The sequence below is a fragment of the Cetorhinus maximus genome, chromosome 11 (assembly GCF_964194155.1).
Source record: "Cetorhinus maximus chromosome 11, sCetMax3.hap1.1, whole genome shotgun sequence".
NCBI classification, from domain to species: Eukaryota; Metazoa; Chordata; class Chondrichthyes; order Lamniformes; family Cetorhinidae; genus Cetorhinus; species Cetorhinus maximus.
Window position 1 is genome coordinate 59,427,576 of NC_135889.1, and position 16,991 is coordinate 59,444,566.

Below are 16,991 nucleotides of genomic sequence, written 5' to 3' on the forward strand. Positions count from 1 at the left end.
GGATGATACCTTTTCACCATGTAGGTTGCAATTAATCTGTATAAAGTAAAAATAATCACCTTGGTCCCTTGTAAGGCTTATAATGGTGCAAAAAAGTAAATACAGTGCAAATATCTAATTTATCCAAAGTGTAAAACTTCTCCCCCATCCCCAGATCACTTCTGATGAAATTGGTCATGATAGTAGTCATCTTCATCCAAGTGGGCAGGACATTTTGAGCTGTATTCTACATTATGACTACTGAAGGTGCTACTTTTTAAAAACTTCTTTCATGGGATGTGGCTAGGCCAGCATTTATTACCCATCCCTAAATGCCCTTGACAAGGTGGTGGTGAGTGGCCTTCTTGAACCGCTGCAATCCATGTGGTGTTGGTACATCCAGAGTGCTGTTAGGGAGGGAGTTCCAGGATTTTGACCAGTCAAAAGTGAAGGAACGGCGATACAGTTCCAAGTCAGGATGGTGTGTGACTTAGAGGGGAACTGGCAAGTGGTGATGTTCCCTTGTCCTTTTAGATGGTAGAGGTCGCAAGTTTAGAAGGCACTGTTGAAGGAGCCTTAGTGAGTTGCTACAGTGTATCTTGTAGATGGTACACACTGCTGCCACTGTGCGTCGGTGGCAAGTGAGGTGCCAATCAAGCGGGCTGCTTTGTCCTGGATGGTGTCTGGCTTCCTGAGTGTTGTTGGAGCTGCACTCATCCAGGCAAATGGAGAGTGTCCATCACACTCCTGACTTGTGCCTTGTAAATGGTGGACAGGCTTTGGGGAGTCAAGAGGTGAGTTACTGTCCGTGGAATTCCCAGCCTCTTACCTGCTCTTGTAGCCACAGTATTTATATGAGTGGTCTAGTTCAGTTTCTGATCAATGGTAACCCCCAGGATGTTGATAGTGGGGGATTCAGCAATGGTAATGCTGTTGAATATCAAGGGGAGATGGCTGGGTTCTCTCTTGTTGGAGATGGTCATTGCTCGGTACTTATGTGACGCAAATGTTTTTGCCAATTATCAGCCCAAGCCTGAATGTTGTCCACATCTTGCTGCATATGGACATGGACTGCTTCAGTATCTGAAGAGTCGCAAATAGTGCGAAACATTATGCAATCATCTGCGAAAATCCCCATTTCTGACCTTATAGTGGACATAAGGTCATTGATGAAGCAGCTGAAGATAGTTGAACACTACACTGAGAAACTCCTGCAGTGATGTTCTGGGACTGAGATGATTGACCACCAACAACCATAATCATCTTCCTTTGTGCAAGGTATGACTCCAGCTGCAGAGAGTTTTCCCCCTGATTCCCATTGAATCCAGTTTTACAAGGGCTCCTTGATGCCACACTTGGTCAAATGCTGCCTTGATTTCAAGGGCAGTCACTCTCCTCTCACCTCTTGAGTTCAGCTCTTTTATCCATATTTGGACTAAGGCTGTAATGTGGTGGAACCCAACTTGAGCATCAGTAAGCAGATTATTGCTGAGTAAGTGCCACTTGATATCACTGACCACAAAACGTTCCATCACTTTGCTAATGATTGAGAGTAGACTGATGGAGTAGTAATTGGCTGCGTTTGATTTGCCCTGTCTTTTGTGGACAGAACATACCTGGGCAGTTTTCCACATTGTCAGGTAGGTGCCACTGTTATAGCTGTACTGGAACAGCTTGGTTAAGGGCACAGCTAGTTCTGGAGCACAGTCTTCAATATGGTTGCCGGAATGTCATCAGAGCCCATAGCCTTTGCAGTATCCAGTGCATTCATCTGTTTCTTGATATCATGTGGAGTGGATCAGGTTGGCTGAAGACTGGCATTTGTGATGTTGGAGACCTCAGGAGGAGGCTGAGATGGATTATCCACTCAGCACTTCTGGCTGAAGTTGTTGCAGATGCTTCAGCCTTGTCTTTGCACCGATGTGCTGGGCTCCCCCATCATTGAAGATGGGGATGTTTGTGGAACCTCCTCCTCCTGTTAATCATAATTGGACAATTGAACAACAAGATATGGCGGGACTACAGAGCTTAGATCTGATCCATTGGTTGTGGGATCGCTTCGCTCTGTCTGTTGCATGCTGCTTTCACTGTTTGGCATGCAAGTAGTCCTGCATTGTAGCTTCACCAGTTTGACACCTCACTTTTATATATATACCTGGTGCTGCTTCTGGCATGTTCTCCTGCACTCTTCATTGAACCAGGGTTGAATCCCTGGCTTGATGGTCATAGTAGAGTGGGGGATATGCTGGGCCATGAGGTTACAAATTGTGGTTGTATACAGTTCTGCTGTTGCTAATGGCCCACAGCGCCTCACACTAGATCTGTTCAAAATCTATCCCATTTAGCACGGTGGTAGTGCCACACAACACGATGCAGGATATCCTGAATGTGAAGAAGGGACTTTGTCTCCACAAGGACTGTGTGATGATCACTCCTGCTAATATTGTCATGGACAAGTGCACCTGTGACAGACAGATTAGTGAGGACAAGATCAAGTAGCTTTTTCCCTCTTGTTAGTTCCGTCACTACCTGCCACAGACCCAGTCTAGCAGTTATGTCCTTCAGGACTTAGCCAGCTCTGTCAGTAGTGCTGCTACTGAGCCACTCTTTGTGATGGACATTGAAGTTCCCCACCCAGAATACATTCTGTGTCCTTGCCACACATATTGCTTCTTCCAAGTGATGTTCAACATGGAGGGACATACAGGGCATACTCAGGGATCATGATGGTGGTATCTAGGACATGGTCCCTGAGAATGGCTATGTCAGACTGTTGCTAAACTCTGCTAATTTTGGCACAAGCCCCCAGATATTAGCAAGGAGGACTCTGCAGAGTCAACAGGGCTGAGTTTGCCATTTCCGGTACTTAGGTCAATGCCGAGTGATCCGTCCAGTTTCATTCCCTTTTGCAGGCCATTTAGCAGTTTTTGATACAACTAGGCCATTTCAGAAGGCATTTAAGAGTCAATCGTGTTTTTGTGGGTCCCGAGTCACATGTAAGCCAGGCCAGGTAAGGACGGCACATTTCCTTCCTTAAAGGGGCATTAGTGAACTAGATGGATTTTTACAACAATCAGCAATGGCTTCATGGTCACTATTATCAAGACTAGCTTTTCAATTCCAGATTTATTAATTGAATTTAAATTCCACCAGCTGCCATGGTGAGATTCAAACCCATGTCCCCAGAGCATTACCCTGGGCCTCCAGATTACAATTCCGGCAACATTACCACTACGCCACCTCCCCCAGAGGATAGGGCTACTTTAGGATAGGAGTGAGCCATCCAAACCAATATTTTCCTTTGCAGCTGTTTACTAGCCTGACTAATTTTGAAGCAGTGGCAGATAATGTACAGTGATAGGCTACTTTCATTCTGAATTGACAACTCTCTGGGTGGAAATTAGGTACCTTGTGTAATTTATGGAAATTTTCAGTTTCTATTTTGTTTACAGATGTGATGTATTAGTCCCGTAACTTGTATTCAGGCCACAAGCAGCAGCTGTAGAGATCAGATATATATATATTGTCTCCCAGATAAGTCTATTTGTGAATAGTTTTATCTTCAAATTAAAAATCCACATTATTGTTTTACCAATCCTTGTCATATGATTGGTATGTTTACATTGCACAGAGGAAAAAGTAACACTTATTAATGCACAAATAAGTGAAAAGTTAAAATACAACGCATTCTTCATACACAAATGGATTCTCATCATTATATCAAAATACGTGTATGTAAAGTTATGTTGTGAATTCAAACAGTTTGCAAAATCATGTTTAGTTGAAGTTTCCAAAATCTGCCTAATATTATCTACAGATTTAGATGTTACGTATTTGTATATTCTCTTGAATCTTAACTGATATATTTTGGTATACCAGTGAAACTGCTGGTTTTGGTTTGATTTTTTTTGCAGCGACTGAAGGCAGCTTTAACACAACAGCTCCCTCAGGTTACTAATGGTAATAATACCATTGGTCAAACAAGTGGTACAGTGAGGATTCAGACAAAGGAAACTCATCCACAATCACTGCAGCAGGCTGCAACTTCCACCACTCAACCAATGGTATGTAAGAAAGAAGATCTTCAAATTAACGCTTCATAAGTCTACAATAATCTTGACTTCTTCAAAACTGTACCATGCTAAGCTTTTAAGTATCCTGAGTACCAACAGAAAAAATTGTATTTTTATTCATAAAAAAATATTGTTCTGCGAATCCTATCAACGTATTGGATTATCACAATATTACCTTGAACAGTTTTGACTTTTAATCATGTTTTATTAATTCCGGTGGTAGAAACCTAATCGCGCAACAGTTAAGATTATTGCACCTATAGAAGTGCATTTTAATTCTTTTGAAGAGCACAAACAATTTACTTACAGAGGAGAAAGACCATTGGCCTATCTTAGCTCTTTCATCCAGAAATACCCTAAAAGTCCTCCCATTGTAGCATCCAAATGCTTCTTAAATTATTCCAGTGTTTTCATCTTCAGTGATGTGTCCAAGAATCCATGTTATATATTGATCATTCCTTGAGTGAAGAAGAACTTCTAGATGGATAATTACTAAATGTACCCTAATTTAAACCCACCTCCTCCTCTCACAGCTTAAGTTAAGGTAATTTTCCTGAATTTACCTTTTCCATACAGTTTAGCTTTTATATAATCTTTTATACCTCTGCAGGCTCACCTCTCAAATCTCTCCTTTCAAGGCTGAGAAGGTCAAGTTTCTCCAGCCTTTCTACATAACTCAGATGTTTGTCAATTGGGGACAGCTTTATGGCACTTCTGAGCACTGCCTCCAACTAGAATGTCAACTCTTGTGTCTCAGTGACCATAACTGGATACAAAACCTAAGGTGTGGTCTGACCAGAGCACTATACAGTTCGATCATGATTCCCTTTGACTTCTGTTTTACTTTACTAGCTAAAGGATTCAATATTCTGTCTTGATTTTTTACCTACATTGGCTGCACATATTGAGCACGGAATCCAAGACAGTCTTTTTCAACTCATTCCTCCTTAGCTATTTTTACAGTGCATCAGCGCGTATGATGCATGTCATCCCTTTTAAGTTTATATTTTTCTAGGGGAGGGTGTTGCAGAAGGGGTGGGATCTGTCCACATTAGAATATACTACACAGAGCAGAACTGATGCTGAAACCTCTGGAGCGAGATTTTCTCTAAATGGCAAGGCTCCTAGCAGGCAAAAGATTGTGTGAAGTTAAATTCTTTTAATTGTGTGAATGTTGGGGCAACTAATTCCAGTTCTTTCTTTTAATCTCTGTCTTTTCACACTCTCTCTGATTAATGAATTATGTAGCTATAAGACAAAAAAAAAGTTTTACATAACAATCTCAAATAAATACTGCAGCGACAAATCACAATTTGTTATTATGTTTATCACTGCAAAAATTCAAAAAAATCATATTTGGCTTGTTACACATGAACTTTTCTTTTTTGTTGACCTGTTCTTTTCTTGGCAAAGTACCCTCTGTCAGTAAGGAAACAGCTTCATTAATTACATCAAGATTTACTTGGTTATTTTTGTGTTATTGTTTGCTTCCGGTTGCCAGATAGGAAATGCTAAAACCCTGCTGCCATTTCCTCTTATGGAGCCCGACGTTATTCTGGAATTTATACTACTTCCTTGTATTTCAAGGACTAAAGCTAAATTAGTTACCTGCTCAAAAAACCATATAAGAATAATTCTTCCTTATAAAATATGAAACAAAACTAGGGGCTTCCTTAACGTCAGCTTTCTCAATTCGAAGAATTGCTCATTAGCTTTTATATTATATTGAACCTAGGATCCAATGTGTGTTCTTTTTACAGCTTTATCAACCTTTCCTCTCACTTTTAAAGATGAATGCATCTAAATCACTCACACTGTGCTCTTCTACTCCATTTAGTTTAACCAATTGGTGTATGTTTTATCTCCTTGTTCTTTCTCCTAAAATGTGTCCTCATATTTTCCTCATTGAATTTCAGACATAATTTTCAATTTTGTCAGCTGCATGTAACTGGAAGTATCAGATTGGTCATCCATTGTACTATGCAACAATTTTTCCTTTCTATTCAAGTTCATGGAAAATAAAATCGGACAGGTTGTATAATAGATGGTCAATCCAATACTGCAAGTTTTACTACTCCACAGAAGTTAAAGTTTCACAAGTATATTTTATCCATCATGGACCTAGCCAACATACTGACCTACCTGTATTCCTGAGCTCATTTAAGTTTTCAGTTAACTGCACTCCCAATTTTTATGTAAATGTTGTCATGATGCCCTTCTACTGAAGCCTGGATTCAATACCAACATTTTTCGTCATTAGCTCCTGTCCCCATATTTATAATGGAAACTGCCAATGGAAATTTGCCATGCCCTCATCCACCCTGCCAGCATCACCACTGGCAGGAGAGTGACTTTCTAGTATAACCAGTTTACAACTACAGTTTCCATTGTAACTTCCTATTTTCACAGTTATAATGGAAATCTAAATAATAGGACCACAGGTATGACTAAGATGAGTACTGAATTACATCTATGTGCTCTTGTTCAATTATCCCCCGGTTTCTATCCTCACTTCACCTGAACATTAAGTCACCATTCCCATGTGCAATGCCATAGGAAATTAACTATATAAGAAAGGAGCTAAGCCTGTACAAATTATTATCCAATCTTGGACATCCTACTAAAGGATATCTAAAAAAAAGATGGAAACAACAGTCCAAACACTAATCCCTGGAGGACACCACTGTGCATCTCTCTCCAGACTGAATAACATCAGTTAACTGCCAATTTCTAATCCATGCTGCCATATTCCCTGTGGAACTTAATTTTATGAACAAACCTCCTATGCTGCACCTTATAAAAACAACTTTTGAAAAATATCTTAACGCTTAACATCCACTGCTTTTACTTTATCAATGGACACTTATTTTCTCAAAATGCTCTATTAAATTTGTCAGCTAAGTTGCCTTTACAAATCCATGCTAGCTGTTCTTAATTAACTGATGTTTTTCTGAGTATAAATTTTACCCTTTATAACGGACTCCAGAAGCTTACCCAATACCAGTCTTAAGGTGATTGGTCTGTAGTTGCCTGGTTTATTCACTTATCTCCTTCAATCCCTCAGCATAACTTCCATATCCAAAGCTTTCGAAAGATTGTGGTCAGAGCAGATGCTGTTGGTTCTCTGACTTCCTAGACATTCTAGGATACATTGTAAAAAGATTTGTTGCCTTTTCTATTTTGAGTTTCATCCACTTCTTCAGTACAGAAATCTCTTGGATTAGTGAATAGTAATGTTGCTTGGATCAACCTTGTTGAGGAGCGGTGAGGTGAGTTGGAGGGGAGAAAGAAAGAGGCAATGAGAGGAGAGACGAGTCCTGGGTTTTTATTATACCCCACATGCTTTGTAAATACCTCATTGAATGAAAAATTAATGGCCTGTTTATTAGGTAAGAAGAAACAACTATTTTCTCCAGGTGAGTGAGGAAATCTCTCTCTTCCCTTCCCCAACATGCTAGCAAGTAAATCTATTTTCCATAAGAACATGGAATCATAGATTTTGTTGTAGCACAGAAGGAAGTTGTTTGATCCTTCAATCCTGTTGTGACTCTGGAACCCATTCTTGGGACAGAAGCTTGTCCTTGTTGGGCGGGCTCGACGAGGGTGAGCGGGGGCGGTCGGGAAGCCGACCACCGCCCGCGATCGGGGCCGGAAGGCGATTTCACGCTGGCGGGCCAATTAAGGCCCACCCAGCGTGAAACATAAACGGCAGCGCTCAGCACTGCCTGTACGGGGGGTGGGGAGGAGGGCGAGCAGCGCAAGTGCGAACTTTGTGCATGCGCGCGAGTGCGTGCTTGATAATCTCCCTGAGACACAGCTGCCTCAGGAAGGTGAAGAGTTATATAAAAAAAAATAAAGATATTAAAAATGTAATAAAACATGTCCCCTCATGTGACTCTGTTACATGAGCAGTGACATGTTATTAATTAAGTTTTAAAATTTTAATTATTTTTATTAGCTTTAGGAAACCTCATCCCGCCCGTGGATGAGGTTTCCTAAAAAGTGCAAAGGCTGCTTGGCCTTTTCGCCTGCCCGCCTAGCGTTAGGTTGGACAGGCAGTGAAAAATTCTATTTATTTGATAATTTAATGGCCTTAACAGGCCTTTTAATTTTTGGTGGGCACGCTGCCGACTCTGGCGCGCCCGCCGAACGAAATATAGCGTGACTGCACGTTGACATCTGGACGCTCACCAGATGTCAACACACGTCATTTTACGCTCGAGAGGGTCGGGTGCGCATCCGCCTGCCAAGCTAAAAATTTTGCCCTTGGTGTCCTCTCCACAAAATTATCCACTAGATTCTGCTTCTACTCCTATTTCTGGTAGGATGTTTGATGTCCTAACAAACATCTGCGTAAAAATAACTGTAAAAACAAATCTCATAACCTCTCTTTGTTGTGTTAATGATTAACTTAATACTAAGCACACTAATTACTGATTCACTTTCCATTTCCTCAAGACTGTCATAATTTTGCGTACCTCCATCAAGTCTCCCCTTAGCCTTATCATAAAACAGACCAGTTTCTCTTGTAACTGAGGTCAGGATTTTACGGCTCTGCCGTGGCATGTCTCTCCCACCCCCCGCGCCCCGGCGGATGCAGCAAGCCATTTAAATCTCCATTCAGTTCAGCGGGATGTATCAGCCCACCAGGTGGGAAGGGCTGTAAAATCCTGGCCTAAGTTTTTATTCCTAGTATTGTCTTACCACTTCTGCAACCCATGACTTTGACAGCCCCACCCCCAACATAGACCCTCTCCCTTCCCCCACAACTGGTGCAGTTATTCTGCTGCGGCCTAATCGTGGAATGATATATCACAGATGGAGGCCATTCAGTCTATTGTGCCTGTACTGGCTCTTTGGTGGGGCTATCCAATTAATTCTATTCCCCTGCTTTTTCCCTATAGCAGTGCAAATTCTTTCTATTCAGGTATTTATCCAATTAACTTTTGAAAATTGCTATTGAATCTGCTTCCACCACACAGTCCAGCAGTGCGTTCCAGATCACAACTCACACCCCATAAAACATTTTTTACCTTAGTCACTTTGGTTCTTTTGTCAATCAGCTATTTACTCCAACAAATGCATTCATAATTTTGAGTAGTTTTAATAAATCTTTAAGTCTTTTCTACCCTAAGGAATTCAACACAGCTTCTTCACTCTCTCCACAGCACTGAAGTTCCCCATCTCTGGTACCATTGTAGTAAATCTCTTCTGTACCTTCTCTAAAGCCTTTCCATCCTTCCTAAAGTGTGTTGCCAAGTATTGAATGCAATAATTTAGCTGAGTTCCAACATTTGTGCACATACACCCCCAAGTCTCTCTGTTGCTTCACCTTTAAAATCATACCATTTAGTTTATATTGCTTCTCTTCATCCTTCCTACCAAAATGTATCACTTCACGCTTCTCTGCACTAAATTTTATCTGCCATTTAACCAGTCTAAGTCCTTCTGAAGTCTGTTACTATGCTGCTCATTGTTTTGTACTTTTTCTGAGTTTTGTTATCTACAAGCCCTTAAATTATGCTATGTACGCCCAAGTCCAGGTAATAGATATCAAAAAGAGCACTGCTCCAAATGCTGACTACTGTATACTTTTCTAGTCTAAAAACAACCATTCACCTCTATACTTTCTTAACCAATTAGCTGTCCGCGCTACCATTATCTCTTTAATCCTTTGGACTTCAATTTTGCTAACATGTCTATTATGTGGCTCTTTATCTTTTATCCTTTTGGAGGCAGGTTCAGTTGAGGCATTCCATAGGGAATTTGATTATTATCTAAAAAGGAAGAATGTGTAGGGGTTATGGGGAGAAGATGGGGGAGTGGGCTGAATGAACTCCTTTTATGCTGTAACAATTCTGTGGGCAGAATTTTACGAGTCGGCGAGCGAGGGCACGGTCCGTTCGCCGACGCGTAAAATGATGCGCGGTGACGTCGGGGGAAACTCCCGATGCCACCGCACCCAATTTAAATTTTCAGGAAAGCGGGAGCGCAGCAAAATCAGCTGCACGCCTGCCGACCTGTAATGGCCAATGAGGCCATTGACAGGATCAATTAAGTAATTTAAGGACCTGCCTGTCCAACCTTAAGGTTGGCAGGCAGGCCAGGAGCCCCGGCGGGAACTAGAACAAATATGAAACCTCACCCACGGGCAGGATGAGGTTTCATGTAGGCTTTAAAAATTGTTAATAAAGATTTTATAAAAATTATGGACATGTCCCAACTCATGTGACATTGTCACATGAGGGGTCATGTAAGGAAAATTTTATTTTTTATTTTTGTCTTTTTCACATGTGTAGCCAATGTCCCTGAGGCTGCACTTAGCCTCGGGGAGATGAGTGCGCCCTTTCGTGCGCATGCGCAAAAGAGCGCACTCTCGATTTTGGGATTCCCCCCCCCACCCCCACCCCGCCTGGACAGGAAGCGCATAGCGCTCCCATGCGGACGTCACGCTGGGCGGGCCTTAATTGGCCCGCCCACGTAAAATGGCGCTACACCTCTGATCGGGGGTGCTGATCGGAAGTGCGCCCGTGTGCACCTGCCCATCAACTTCCCCCCCCGACGGGGGGGAAATTCAGCCCTGTGATTCTGTGAAGTCCATATGCACAACATCATCCTCATTACCTTCATCAACCTTCTCTGTTGCATCTCATCAAAGAACTCCAACAAGAATAGCAAATCCATGCTGACTTGCATTTATTGGCTTATACTTTTCCAAGTGCCAGTTAATTTTGTCCTAGATTATTGCCTCATAAGGTTTCCCACAACACCTGTAGTTGCTGGGTTTATCCCTCTCACCCTTTTCTGACTGGGAGTGTAACATTTACAATCCTCCATTCTTAGAGCACTTTGGAGGATTGTATCCAGAGCCTCCACAATTCTGCCCTTCCTTCCCTCATTAACCTAGAATGCACATCCAAACCAGGGGACTTTCCTATTTCGAGTACTGCCAATCTTTTAAGTTCTTCTTCTTTATCTATTTTTATCCTATCCATTATTGCTACTACCTGCTCCTTTACTGAGAGATTGGTAGCATCCTCTTCTCTAGTGAAGACAGATGGAAAGTACTTATTTATTCCCTCAGCCATGCCTTCTGCCTCCTCAAGAACACATCCTTTGTGGCTCCTAATCAGTCCCACCTTTACTTTGACTAGCCCTTCATTTTTATGTTTACAAATAAATAACTTGCATAGGTTTAGCTTTATTTTTTACTTCTGTTCCTATTTGGAAAACTTCAACTCCATGATTTTTTAACAGCATAAAGAAAAAGACTGACATTTATATAGCACCTTTCATGACCACAGAATGCCCAAAAGCACTTTCCAGCCAATGAAATACTTTTGAACTGTTGTCACTAATGTAATGCAGGAAGTGCGGCAACGAATTTGCACAGAAAAAGCCCCCAAAAACAGCAATGTGATAATGACGAGATAATTTGTTTTTGTGATATTGATTGAGGAGGAATAATGGCCAGGGAATAACTCCCCTTTGAAATAGTGTCAAGGGATCTTTAAGATCCACCTGATGGAACAAACGGACCACAGTTTAATGTCTCATCCTACAGATGGTAACTCCAGCAGTACAGCACTCCTTCAGTATTGCAGTGGAGTGTCAATTTTGATTTCTGTGCTTAAGTCCTGGGGTGAAACTTGAACCCATAATCTTCTGACTTACAGGCAAGAGTGCTACCAACTGATCCACAGCTTATCTGTTTGTTATTGCACTGTCTCAAGATTTGTATGTCGGAGCTCCCTATGTCCCTGCTCCTCTATTAATTTTAAAACTTTGTCACACAGTGTTTCTGTTTGCATAATCCTGATTCAAACCCATTTTCCTCATAGCTTTTAAGCCTGTCATATAGCATGGGTATTTTTCACTCAAATAACATTGGAATAATATTGTTTATGCTTTTAACAGTCATTTTCCAAATTTGAGAATATATTTTAATTGCCAAATATGAATGGCATGTATATCATTATGCACAATATAGTTCTCAAATTTAGAGAAATTTTTCATTTGAATAATGCAGTTCCAATAAAATAAAGAAATGGGAGGACTATTATCAGTAACATTATGAAATTTTGTTTTTCCTTTTCCCAACAACGAATTAGCTTTGATATACAGTAGAGTGCCACCTAGTGTAAGTGAGAAAAATTGGATGGTAAGGGCAAGTACATTTCTTGTGATAGATTTCAGATTATAACCATATTGATAAAATACTGGATGCAGCATTTATTTGAGTATTAACTATCAAGTGTGTCTGCAGAAATGCTGACAGTTTGTGAGATTTTGGGCTCAGATTTTTGTTTTGCAATAAACATACAAGAATTTGCACGTCAGAGTTACATCATTGTTACAGAGATGGTTGTTAGCTGACATATCAGAAAAACTTTTTGCCTAGTCCAGTTACAGTTAGTTGATTTTCAATTTTCTAGCTGCAATCCTGCTGGGGTACACTTCCAATGGTGACAGTCACTCTCATGGACCCCATTCAAGTGTTTAATTTGCATAAGCAATAATTGCCAGTGGGCTGTTCAACTAGGGTGGCATTGCAGTCAAACTGTGGTGCTTTCCTCATCTAACATCTACACAGCAGGACTTACTGGTGAGCAATCAGAAGCAGAAACCCTGACTAATTTCCTCCCATCCTTCTCATTCTAACTCATGCCCAGCATCTCTAACATCCACCCAGCTGAAATCATAACTCAATACAGACCATGAATAACACTTGGGACAGTTTGTTAAATATGCTAGCCAATGCCATGTTCTCTGCAGATTCAGAAATAAACATGTCAATTTTACAAAGGGAACCTACCTGGTCTTTATGGCTCAACTCTGCAATGAGTTATCAATTGAGTCATTAAGTGAAGCTATATGAATTTTATTCTGCAATTTTTTCCTCATGTTAATGTTTCTTATTTATGAGCAGGTACATGGATGTTACTTTGCTAAGGGATAAGGTGTACAATGTTACAAACAGTGAGATGAAATCAGGCAATGCTGCAAACACATAGCAGCTCCATCAGTAAAGAGAGAAACTATACAGATCTTTTTCCTCTTTATTTCAGATTTTTAGCATTTCTAGTTTTCACATTTTGAGCAATCTGTCCTTTAAACTGTATAAAATTTCTTGCACATTGAATTATTGCTTATAGACTGAGCATGAAAACTCATTTTGAGAAGCGCTTTCTTAATTAAAATCTAACCAAGAACAAAAGTTTACCATGGTTTAAACGTATTTGTTTAATGAAGTTTGAGTTTAAATTTTAGAGTACCGTGATTCTGCAGTAAGCTGATTGAATGGTGGCTTCGTTACAGGGCTCCCCAGGCCAGCCTACACAACAGATTCAGAGCAGTGGTGGTAGAAGGAGGCGAGCAATGAATGAAGACCCAGATGAAAAGAGACGGAAGTTTTTAGAGCGTAACCGAGCAGCTGCTTCAAGATGTAGACAGAAGAGAAAAGTATGGGTGCAGTCTCTTGAAAAAAAGGCAGAGGACCTCAGTTCAACAAATGTGCAACTACAGGTAAGTTATAAAATATTTCCCCATCTATTGGAATTAACGAGGTTGCTATAACATTATGTAACCTGTATCAAAAATTTCTTATTCTACATTTTGCATCTGGCAGATTGTTTTAAAAATGCTTATTTGTCAACCAGAGTATTAACCCAAGACTTCATGCGATTTTAACTTCAAAACTTGAAAGAAATGTATTGGTTTATTCTGTCTTTATGTGGCGACTTGTAGACTCCACTTGAACTGATATTAATGGATTTTGAAAATGCATTAACTTCTCTCAGTCCTCGTTTGTATCTTAGCCAGAAGCAAAGTCGTTAAGCATGCCACCCATTATGTCTTTTACTGAAAATTGAATGTCAAAGAAATAATTAAACTGTACTTTGTATGAACCCATTAATCAATCTTGAGGTTCTTCTATAATTCCTCAGCTGACATTCAAGCACAGATGAACAGTGTAGTAAGTTATAATGAAGTATCATTGCTTTTATATTATTTTAAACGGCAAGTCTAATAAGTGTGGAGGGTTGTTTTCGGACAGTATTGCAGTGAAGCACTTAATGGTTACTTGCCCTGCTGCTTATGTTTTTTATAGTATGGTAGCAGCAACATCTGATTTTCCATCCTGAGAAAATTCTCTGGCTTTTGATTATTATATTCATTTTATGTTTTAATGGTAAATGCCAGGTTGATGTTAGTTTGTAGTTATAACTATTCTACAAGAACTTTACGTTTTTATAACCTTAAACAAGATCTAATTGCTTTACTGACCATATCTACATGTTGCTGTTTACCAACAGAAATGTATGTCCCCTAATCACTACTAGTGCAATTGAATATTTGCCATTATTTGTATCTCTTCCCCCCCACCATCCCACCCTTCTCATTCACAATCCACTTTTGTCTCCAACTTGTGTTTTCTGTACATGAGTATAAATGCAAATGACTCATTGTTACCTTTTCGCAAAATAATCTTCTAGACCACAATTTCACCTTCTCATTTGAAAATAGCTGGTTACCCTTTCACTTCGTTTCAAAATGTAGCTAGATTACAAATTGTACAGTAGGTTAGTAATTTGCATGTTACATTCAATTGAACATGCAAGTGTAAAGCTTTCACGCCCACAACCACACTGTAACTCATTCTCCTCTGCTCACCCTAAAATATAAATAAGTGTTAATATAATTGTGCACCAAGGGGCTGGAAATTGTATAGAACTCCTTGGGCTGTGTCACTCACATTGAATGTATACAATAACCATTACATGTACCACAACTGTATTGAAGCACTTCAGAGTGCAACATGATCTTTGTAGATAATTTGAATCTCACTGCACTTTCTGTAATGACCATTTTGAAATGTTTGTAGTGTTATTTTTATGGTGCTGAAGCACCTCAGAGAACAACGTGATCTATGTAGATAATTTTAATATCATTGCACCTTCTGTGATGGCCATTTTAAAATGTTTAGTAATGTTCTTTTAGATATTTTGTGAATGAAGTATATTTTTGCAAAAAATAACAAGCCGCTGCAAGTACCATGATCCAGTGGACAGAATCAGTGAAAAGACCTAAGTCCATTGCAGCACCTATAGGTCTGCCAACCCCTCCTCACCCCAGTCTTCCCTATTCTCTGGATACAAAGCTGCCTGTTCCACCGGCAGGAACATTCCAATTGCAACATTCCTGGCAACTTTCATGTGAGAGAATCAGAAATCAGCTGTTTCTCTCTGTCCCCGTTAATGCAGTCCAAGTGGATGCTTCTTTCTTGCAAGATTCACTTCAGTGTAAGATTAATAGATTTTTAAAAATTTGCTCAATCAAACTTTTAAATCTTCAGTGTTTCTGCCCATTATGATTATGAGGACTTGCAAGCCCTGCCTGACCCGACATGATCTACAACTTAGTTTTTTTATGACATTAATGATCAGTACAGTGTGCAGTGACAACCTGTGTGAAGGAGTTGGTTCCAAATCCAGAACATACCCAAATCCGGCACTGTCTGGGTCCCAAGGGTGCCAATTTGGGACACTATACCTGTAGTAGAAAAAATAGCACCACGCATTAAAATCTGTAGTGCTTAAAAATTATGTTGGGGAGGGAGGCAGTGGCACAGTAGTATTGTCAGTGGACTAGTAACCCAGAGACCTATGGTAATCCTCTAGGGACCAGGGCTCAAAACCCACCAATGCAGATGGTGGAATTTGAATCCAATAAAAAAAATCTGGAATTAAAAGTCTAATGATGACTAGGAAACCATTGTCAATTGTTGTAAAAATGCCCTTTAGGGAAGGAAAGCTGTTGTCCTTACCTGGTCTTACCTTCATGTGACTCTAGACCCCCAGCAATGTGATTGACTCTTAAATGCCCTCTGAAATGGCCTGGCAAGCCACTCGGTTGTATCAAACTGCTATGAAGTCTATAAGGAATGAAACTAGATGGACCACTCAGCATTGGCTTAGGCACTGGAAACAGCAATGGCAAACTCAGCCCTGTTGACCCTGCAAAGTCTTCCTTACTAAAATCTTGGGGCTTGTGCCAAAATTGGGAGACCTGTTCTACAGACTAGCCGTGCAACAGCCCGACATCATCAAATTCACGGAATCATACCTTACAGATGATGTCCCAGGCACCACCCCTGTGTATGTCCTGTCCCACCGGCAGGACAGACCCTGCAGAGGTGGCGGCAGAGTGGTATATAGTCAGGAGGGAGTCGCCCTGGGAGTCCTCAACATCATCTCATGACACCAGGTCAAACATGGGCAAGGAAACCTCTTGCTGATTACCACATACCGTGCTCCACTCAGCTGATGAATCAGTATTCCTCCACATTGAACACCACTTGGAGGAAGCACTGAAGGCGGCAAGGGCACAGAATAAACTCTGGGTGGGGGACTTCAATGGCCAGCACCAAGAGTGGCTCGGTAGCACCACTACTGACCCAGCTGGCCGAGTGCTAAAGGACATAGCTGCTAGACTGGGTCTGAGGCAGGTGGTGAGGGAACCAACAAGAGGGGAAAATGTACTTGACCTCATCAACCTGCCTACCGTAGATGCATCTGTCCATGACATCGGTAAGAGTGACCACCGCACAGCCCTTGTGGAGCCGAAGTTCCATCTTCACATTGAAAGTACCTTCCACCGTGTTGTGTGGCACTACCACCGTGCTAAATGGGATAGATTTTGAACAGATCTAGCAACTCAAGACTGGGCATCCATGAGACGCTGTGGGCCATCAGCAGCAGAATTATATTCAACCAGAATCTATAACCTCATGGACTGGCACAAGCCGCACTTTACCATTAGACCATCAAGCCAGGGAACCAACCCTCGTTCAAAGAAGAGTGCAGGAGGACATGCCAGGAGCAGCACCAGGCATATCTAAAAATGAGGTGTCAGCCTGGTGAAGCTACAATTCAGGAC

The 16,991-nt window shown here is 41.0% G+C and overlaps 1 protein-coding gene across 3 annotated transcripts in view; it reads left to right on the forward strand.

Moving 5' to 3' along the window:
• atf2 (activating transcription factor 2) overlaps positions 1-16,991 on the forward strand; it is a 194,520-nt gene that overhangs the window by 159,864 nt on the left and 17,665 nt on the right. For 2 of the 3 annotated variants that reach the window (XM_078552057.1, XM_078552058.1), the window contains exons 9-10: positions 3,894-4,043; positions 13,371-13,577. In XM_078552057.1, coding sequence (XP_078408183.1) covers positions 3,894-4,043; positions 13,371-13,577 — 357 coding nt within the window. The remainder of the gene's footprint in view (positions 1-3,893; positions 4,044-13,370; positions 13,578-16,991) is intronic. The other variant, XM_078552059.1, reaches the window with a different exon arrangement.